The sequence below is a fragment of the Fragaria vesca genome, linkage group LG6 (assembly GCF_000184155.1).
Source record: "Fragaria vesca subsp. vesca linkage group LG6, FraVesHawaii_1.0, whole genome shotgun sequence".
Lineage (NCBI taxonomy): Eukaryota > Viridiplantae > Streptophyta > Magnoliopsida > Rosales > Rosaceae > Fragaria > Fragaria vesca.
The window spans coordinates 33,181,390-33,191,312 of NC_020496.1; the positions used below are offsets into that span (position 1 = coordinate 33,181,390).

The 9,923-nt window shown below is 35.3% G+C and overlaps 1 protein-coding gene across 1 annotated transcript; it reads right to left on the minus strand.

Annotated features, from left to right (window-relative positions):
* Positions 1-4,121: 4,121 nt before the first annotated feature.
* LOC101293420 lies at positions 4,122-4,832 on the minus strand. The gene has a single exon (XM_004306151.1). The coding sequence runs from the start codon at positions 4,830-4,832 to the stop codon at positions 4,122-4,124; it is 711 nt and encodes a 236-aa protein (XP_004306199.1).
* Positions 4,833-9,923: the final 5,091 nt, after the last annotated feature.

The window sequence follows — 9,923 nt, forward strand, 5'->3', positions numbered from 1 at the left end:
AAAATCAACTAATATCTTTATTTCCGACAGTAATTACACTTTGAATTGATTTGTACAAAGCACTTTTTTTCCTTAAAAGAAAAAAAGAGCTCTTGAAAAAAAAAATATACAATAAAGTTGTAGATTTGTTCCTCCACAAACAATACACGACCACCTTCCATCATTAAGGCTGGGCATGGGACGGGATTAGGGTAATCCCACATCCCGTCCCGGAAATTAAATTATGGACGAGATGAGACGGGTCTTGTGTTTTGTAAATTTGATCCCAGTCAATCTCGTCCCGGTTGGTATCAGAATGGGATGGGACGGGACGGGCCCAATCCCCTAGTACAAAATGAAAACACAAACAACAAAATTAGAACATAATTTTGTGATAAATAAAAACTATGGAAGAAAATTCTTTGTTTGGTTATAGAATACGTACAAACTATATGATGCTATTCAAATTTCAATTTTTCTTTTTCGATTATTAAACATATTTTCTGAGAATACTATACAGTTTCTTTGCAATGGATCTGTTTATGCTAATATGCTATATATTGAACCAATCATCAGGAAAAACATTAAAATAACTAATGAATACCCAGTCAAACATGAGAGATGTTCTACAGCTCACCAACATATATTTGTATCAGCCGACTGAAATTAGCCAGACATATAGCCAGAAACAAGGACCGAGAACTATACATAACAATGTGGAGTTGATTTTGTATGAGTAGCTAAGATCAATTCAAAATCATAGTGTACATGCAGCTAGTAGATGAAAATCATGGAATAAACCAGTTTTCTTGTAGTTGTTCAATGTAATACTCTGCATGTTATTTGTGAAATAAATTATATAATTATAATCTGAGGTGTTAAAAGAGAAATTTCGACCATTAGACATGTCATCGACTTGATGACTGATAATATAAAAGTAAGTGGATATGTATATGTGTGCCACGTATGTATAAGATAGGAAATAAATAAATAACAAGGGAGGAAGAATCGAGAAAGGGGAGGAGGAACGAAGGATCGAGAAAAGTGGAGAAAAAGGACGAGTCTTCGTCGACCTTCTCCCCCGTCCCTCCTCAGTCTACATAACTCACCGAACTCTCTCTCTCTCTCAATTTTGCTCGCTGATCTCGGGCGAAGGAGAAAGGGGGAGAACTCCGAACTCCTTTACTTTGTCTTGTCAGAGGGAGGTTTTGGGCATCGACGGAAATGCCGCCATCGATTGGACTAACTCGAAATTGGTGCCGAGTTCTCAGAGTTCCAGTACAATTTCAATTGCAAGTTTTCCAGTTCCAAGCCAAGAATAGTGCAACCCGGGTTCAAGTGAAGTAAGTTAACTCACACTTTGGGCACTACTGTGTTAATTTGGGTGCAGACCAATGGTTGAAATTTCTGCCTTAAATCTTCTTGATATCGAAGGTAAATTTGAAAACTATACCCGGAAGCTAGATGTATTTGAATATGGGTTGCTCGTGTTTGATCTAGATTGGTTATAAGTGAATCTTTGGTCATCAAAGGCTGGTGTGGACGTGAGAATTTGAATGACAATTATACTAAACTATTGTTATAGTTTGTGATTGGATGTTAATACCGTGAGATCATGATCACAACTTGAGAAAACTCCATTATTTGGACCTTGTGTTTTGATTTCATGAAGATTACGAAACTACTGTTTTAAGTGGGGGCATATCTTACAACCTACTTATTCTGAACACTTTAATTGACTTAATGAATCGTGTTAAGGTATCAAATTCAGTTCATTTGCGGAGCTTTAGCTCCTTGTATAATTGAATTCGAGTTTAGATTGTATCATGGGGAATTTGGGTTTAAGCAGTGTAGTTGTTGGCTATGAGTGCTGCTGCGCAGGTAGTGGTGATGATTTTGGATTCTTGATTTGTTAATCTCTTGATAGAGCTTTGGAATAGAAATGCCCGAAGTATGACTATGGGTGTCCATAGTAATTATGCAATTTTGCTTTGAAATTCTATTTGACGAATTTGTGAGATATGTTGGTTAAGCTTTGGATTTTCCGATGTTTAGAGAAATAGTACAAAATTTGAACTACGAGTGGCTTGATCCCTTTAAAAAGGGTACGTAGGCAGCCCGATCAAGTTTTGGGTGCAACCGCAAATAAACAAAACAAAATTTAGGTTCCAAATCCTATCTCATTTTTGATTTATGATTTCCTTATTTATTTTATTCGCTTATTTTTTTTTTAACACCTCGGTCAGGATGTTACATTCAACTTCAAATATATAATGTATATTTCTGTAATGGTTTGATTTGTCTACAGGTATTTCATTGATCACAGAATCATAATGATTGATTTTTCATGACAGTATAGGCATTACGAGCTACTGCATGTATACTCATGCATTGCTATCTACTACATGTCTACATGTAACTAATTAACTATCAAAATGGACGACAATGATGTAACTAACTAACAAAATGGACGGTTATGTTCACAGATTAACTCTAAAAAAATTAAAAAATAAAAGTGCGGGACGGGACGGGACGGGACGGGCCGAGCCTAAACGGGACTTGAACTACTAGTCCCATGTCCCGTCCCGCTTCACAGAAGTAGGACGGGACGGGACATGCTTGATGTTTTGAGATTTAAATCTTGTCCCATCCCTTTAAATTCGGAACAGAACCGGGACGAGTTCGAGATTACGGTTTTTAATGCCCATCCTTATCCATCATAGAAGAATTTTGAGAAATGACCTTATTTTGGTCAATAAAACCCTTAATAAACTCTTACTCATCTATATGTCTTGTAATTTCTATTATAATTATATTTAAGACGATAATATTTACTACACATATCTTCAAAAACTTGTCAGACCCAAAACCTTATTTTGTTGGGCGTTGAAAAATTTGACTCTCCCATCTTCAATATATTTTTTCTCCATGATTTGAGAGGATATGAAAACTAATGTTTCATTATTGAGTGTAAAGTATGAAAATTAGAGAGAGAAAAACAAGAAAATCATTACTGGGTACACAACGAAGAGCCTAAGAAGAAGAAAGAAAAATTGAAATCTAAACAGCAAACATAATCACATAATACTGCTTAATAAATCAATCTTTCTAATGAACTCAGCAATACTCATAACAAAGTTAATTGGCACTTCATTCTAATAAAATAATGACTAATAGTACAATGATTACTCAACAATGAAAGAAAGAAAAATCATCTAAAACTTAAGCATATAAATTCTCGTAATCTAGAACACATTAACAAATTATACTATCACATTTCACCAGTTAAGTGAAATTGGATTTCGGCAAGTTGCACGATTATGACCTCCTCCACCACATCTTGTACACTTTTTCCTGACTGCATCTTCCCCTACAGATGGAATTCGTACTGTCTTACATCGTTCGGGTACTAGTCAATTTGGTTTTGTACATCTTCAGGGACATCCCACTCATTTTTATTCGCCAAATAGGCTCTGTATATGCTAAGAAAAGTGCATTAGCTGTGTAAACTGGGAGCACATGATATACAATGATATTCCTTTAAATCTACAGGCAACAATTGCATGGGCGAGCACAAGGAAGTCGATTAAGATAAAACTCTCGGCATGAACATGTCATGTTATTCAGATCCACCGTAACTGTTTCACTTTTATCATGAATTTGAAATGCATAGAGATCAATTGGAGACACCTAATACAAAATTAAACCAAAGTCGGCATGTTTCCTAAACGAAAATCAAACAATACAATACTAGCAAGAACAAATATTACGAACCTAATATTTAGAATACGTACCCGCATATGCGAACCACTATTGTTGTTTTTGCACACTTTGTCTTCTGCCAATTCAGTTAAGGGTGTATAATTAAGGGAGCTTGCTGCATCGTCGTTCCACAAACCATTGTTGAACCACCTCTCTTATGTGTTCCACTAGAGCAGTCATTGGTAGTTTTCGAGCCTTTTTAAGCTTTGCATTCATAGATTCAGCTATGTTGGATGTCATCATGTTGAACCTATACCCCATAAAATGAGCTCTTGCCTACCTATGACATCCAATGTCTTCAAGATATTTACAAACTTCTCAATCTTTTATTTTTCGAATGTCGTCCATCAAAGTATTGAACTCAACTACTTGGTACTTCTTTACTCATCAGGAAAAACGTTATCCACAACTTTGGCGATGCTTCCGTACCTATCAGATATGAACACAAGGTTCTCTACAACTCCAATGGCCCCTCTTAATTTTGTCAAAAACCATGACCATGAGGCATCATTTTCTAAGTCTACCACCCCAAATGCCAAAGGATATATTTGATTCTCTCCATCTTGGCATGCAGCCATTAACATGGTTCCAAAGTACTTTCTTTTCAAAAATGTACCATCTATAGCAATAACAGGCCTCATAGAATCACGAAATCCTCTAATTGAGGCTCCAATTGCCATGAAAAAGCATAGAAAGTGATTATGATCATCATTTTCTATGTGTGTTATTGTATCTTGGTTTCGACGCTCTAACATAGCACAATATGCTCGAAGTTGAGCAAATGATTCCTCTGGCGATCCTCTTGCAATTTCTAGTGCTGCTTCTCTTGCCCTCCAAGCTTTATTATAACCCATATTAACACAAAGTTGAATATTAGAACCCATATTAACACAAAGTTGAACACGAGCATCATCAATGATGTCTCTAGGTCTGTATATACGAGAGGTTCCTCCCTCAAACTTTGACTTTACAAATTGACCAATTAGGGAGCTGCTTGATTGTCGATGATCATGATGGAGAATATCTAACGAACAAGAATGTTCATTTTGAAATTTTCTCACTTCAAAATAGGCCAAGTTTTGTAGCTTCATTGCACGGACTCGCCACTTACAACTAAGATCCACGCACCTAACTTCAAATCGATCACTAGCTGATTTTTTCACTTTAAACTCATGGTTCTTTCTTATTGCGAACATAACCAAATGTTGTTTCAAGGCTTTCTTGCTTAGGTATAACTGACCTACAACAATATCTTAATTAATGTCCATAGATGCAACATTCTCATAGTCTTGTATATGCCTTCTTTTGCTACAATAAGACGATGATGGAGCAGAGCTTCACAATCTCAGGTTGGTCACTTCCAATTTCTACATTGTCCATTTGATCCTCATTATCCCAATTGGAATGTGGAAACTCATCTTCCTCTCTATTTTCGTATGAGACATTATCACCATTCTCCAACGCAGAGTTTACTACTAATGGCTCATGTGGGGAACTCAAAGCAATTGGGTGTTGATCTTCAACTTCAGTAGAGAAAATCATTGAGACAACATCAACATATTGTGATCGGTTAGGTCTATTGGTCAAGTCTTGATTACTTTCACTTATAGATCTTGACAAGCTCTGCTCCAAAGTAATATATAATGGAATCTTGTTAGATTGAATGGAAAGGCTCTCACACACCCAACTAGCTACATCTTCATTGTCCGCTATCTCCATTGTGTTACAGGCCCCCTAAGTTGCTCATATACTGATAATGCGCTTTCATTCCATATTGATCTGAATTTACGCCAATCCGATGATATAACAATTAGAACAAGCAAGAAACGAGTGATCACCCACAAGCTCTTGGTAGGTAACATGGTTTGAGACTAATACCGTTTTTGATTGATCACCCGTGAATTGGGAATTAACCCATTTCCCACCATAATGAAGAACAATCATGAATCGATTCATTTTCTAAAAAATAATAATAATAATAATAAAAAATTAAAAAAAACAAAGAGAGAGAATGATTAAATGAGTACAATTATTGATGTGTTTTAAAATGTTACTCGCAAGCGCACGAATCAGTTGCAGCACAGATATGCAAGAGCGAGGTCGAACCCACAGGGAATGTATGAAAATAGGAAAAACTAATCGAATCTAAATTAATTTAACACTAACCTAGTTGAATGAAAGTTGATGGTGAAATAGCTAAGACAAATAAAATAGATAAAAAATTACCTTGATGACGAAGTAACTAAGGCATCGGATTCCACCACGTTACTTGATAAATCTCTAAATATTATCTACTAATTCCCGAATTAGGAGTAGCAATCTAGAAATCAATCTACTGCTTTCTCAAGATTTAACAATGAAGCACACATGAAATATATCTAAAGTAGACTCTTCTTCGCTTCTTAATTATGAACATCAAAGCATCACATGTACACAAACTTATTGAAACTACAAAAGATCAAAGTGTTTACAAAGCATCAAATGTGAAACAAGCTCATTTGAATGACAAGAGATCAAAGGAGTTCATATTAAATATTTTACAAAGCCAAGCATGGATTAATAAAACTGACTTCCAAACTACCAAAAATGCATGACATTAGAGGTGAAAAGAACAAGGATTTTTATTAATGCATTTTGAAGCAAGAGTCATAGGCATGGATAACATAACTATGGGAATTGTAGATAATTAAAAGAAACTTATCCATAACCTTACTTAATAAGGAAATTAGCTAGACATAGTACAAATTGAAAACATATTTAAAACAATACAAAACATCATACAAAAAGTAGCTAAAGAAAGAGAAGAACTAAGAGCAACAATGTGTCTCTAATTCTCTACTCTCTCCTCCTCCCTTATTCACTTGAAGTAACCTCTATTTATAGGGCAACAATGATCTTCATTCCATCTTCATCTCCATGTGAATGTGATTTTTCATCTTTCAAACTTCTCAAGCTTGATAGCTAAAGTCTCCATCCATAAATGCTTCCATACATAGCTTCCTTCTCTCATTTTTCATGTGAATGAAGAGAAGATACGTACACAATCTTTGAACAATTGAAGATTTAGTTCCTAAAATCATGTTTGCTTGCTTCTTGCCTCCTTGTTTCATGGTACATGTCTCTAGAAATTCTTCATACTCTCTTCCATTTGTTTCAATGCATCTATATACCTATGAATCAAACAAGCAAAAGTGAATTCAACAATGGATGCCATGGTAATATTTTCACACATCACACTTAATGCATGAGAAAATAATCCACCAATTTAACACATGCATATATGCATACATGCTACTAGAATAAGAAGAACATGTGTTGCAATTATTCATTTAATTAAAGAGAAAAGGACTCATGTTAAAACAAAGACTCAACTTACTATATGAAAATAAGTAAATTGCTTCCATAACTTTAACATTTTATTTATTTAGACAAAACATCTATAAGAATATAAAAACAAACTAAATAACTCAAACTAATTAAAGACAAATAACTAATACATATAAATTAAGGATAATAATATAATATAAAATATGCTCATCAATTATCAATTAGTAAAGTGAAAATAAAGAGATGAGAGCTATTACACAAGACTTACAAATATGGTCCCTCGCCCTTTCCAACAAGTTAACATAAAGTAATATTTTTTCACATGTGTACTAAGATTTCAATTATCATAATGGGTTGCAAACGTGCAATTTGTCCTAAACTACTGTGCTATCCTTTCATGAAAGATAAAACAAAAAATCTCAGGTAGAGGATGCACGTACAATGAATCAAGCATTAGTCATGATCATGATCATGTAAAGTATGATGGATTCAATAGTGGCAAATTGCTTAAGTTAATTAGGATCCAGATATTCATTCAATGATTTAGATGTTTATGTTATTTAAATAATTATTATATTATTTAATATTTATTAATATTATTATATTTATAAAAATATTATTTAATTATTTTAAAATGGATCCAGATCTTTAATGGATCAAAATAACCTCGATTCGTATCTGATCCGTTTAATAAACGGGTTAACGGATCAACAGATCTAACTTTTGATTCAAATCCGTTTAAAAACCACGGATCCAGAGCGGATCCGGATCAAGATCCGATTTATTTACATGTCTAGTTATAAATCAAGTTAACCAAAATAAGGGTCATTTCTCAAAATTTCTCCTTCCATCGTGATCCTAGCCACCTTATAATCCTTCAAACCCCTAATCATCACAACACAAACATTCACAGATACAATTTTCACAAACACCTTCGACAAAATCCCTTCCTTGAGATTGCTCTAAAGTTATGGCCTAAACCCAGCAGAGTAAATAACTGATCCTCAATCTCCGACAACCATTCCATCACGTCAGACGAAGATTCATTGCAGCTCTTTACTCAGAACGGTTTTGACCTTACCATCGGCTTCTGAATGAGCTTGGATTGACAAAGTACCATTGCTTCTCACCAAAAATTGCTTTGCTTGCTAGAACCCGATGATGATCTGGCTCAAATTTCGACGTTGTGAGCCATAATCCGAAATAAAATCGCGCAAAAAGGCAAATCTTGATTCCAGCGAAAAGAAATCTCAGGGATCGACGAAGGCGTCGAGATTATTCGGCGGAGAGGCGCAAAGGAATTTCGAGTTTAGATTGAGTTTTTGTTATGGGGTATGATTTGAGTGGAGTAGGGAAGGATTGGGAAGTGGGGTGATGGATTTGGTTTTTATTTTTTCTTGAACACTAGAAGAGAATTCTCGGTTGATTGGGTCTCAATAAGAAAAAGAGAGAGAGAGGAAAATATAAAGAAAAAAATTTACTAAGGTAAAAGACTAAAAAGTTTGTCCGCTGTTAGTGTTTTTAACAGAGTTAACGGTGACGGGTACTGATATTGGGTCGGAGACAAAACGTGGGACACCGTTTTGAAGTTTTTAAAAAATGAGATACGAAGAGATACGAAAGTTTTATTTTGCTAAAATATGAGATACTGTTCGAACCTTTTTTCTTTTAGGGAGTGCAAATTTCACTCCCTCCAACTATTTATATCTCTGCTAAGATAGTGTAGCTAGCTTTGGCGACACCTTACTTAATAGGGTTTGCAAATACCCAATTCATCTTAACTAAATAAAACAGGGAAATTAAAAATTACAGAAATAAAAATTGACCAACCCTAAAACTCAGCTTAACACTCCATCCTAACAAGCCCAACTTTCGAGCCTTAACACAAGGAATCCAGGCCCAGCTCGAGGCCCTCCTTGGAATTGCTCGGTGGAGTTGCTTTGCTGCTCCACTAGCAAAGTCGCCGTCTCCAGCACCACCACCCAAGCACCCCCTAGAAGAAACCCGGATCAGCACCTCTCTCTAAAATGGATGCAGAACCGGGTCATGGACCCAGATTGGTTCAGTCACGAACCCGCAAGCCAAAGACCAGCAAGCCTCAAGCGACGCCGACCAATCCACCTGCTAGTCACCCTCCCCGCCGCCATAAATGAGGCTGGATTTTGAAACATACCAGCCTCGAATGAAAATGGTTTAAAATGGAGTTACTTTGTCGATTTCTAACTATCACATTGATCATATTATGATACAAATCTTTCCAAGGGCATAATAGGGTAAATATCATGATAACACATGTCCATAATTGAGAAAAAGAGGTGTGGCTGACAATTGTACAAGTCGTAATTCCATTTTAACCTTAAAACAATTACCATTTATTTAAAAACAAGGACATTATAATACTGGTGCTAATTGTAGAAAGCAAACGAGGCAATCACAAGTGATGCTCTCACGATTGTTTGACACATTTTCATGTAAATTATAAGGATGCCCTTCAAACCGTAAATGTTCTCTCCTCGTTTTCTAGTTAAATGTTGTCTCGCTATCTTACTCTCACACCAGCCGTCCTCTTACAACTCTCAATCTCGCTACATGTGCAACTCTTATGCATCTCCAGTCTCCTTTTTGTTCCTTGATCTATTAGTACGCATTCTTATTCAAATGGAGGAAGATTTCAATCTTAGGCTTAAGAGCCAAACTTACTACTGGATTCCAGCAATCAAAATTAAAGAAATGGTGAGTTTTTTTTTATTATGTTGATGTTATATTTAACTACGTTTCACAGTGTTTCAATTGAAATATAAATATTTGATTTTTTTTTTCTTGATTTGACAAATATATGTATATATATATACATA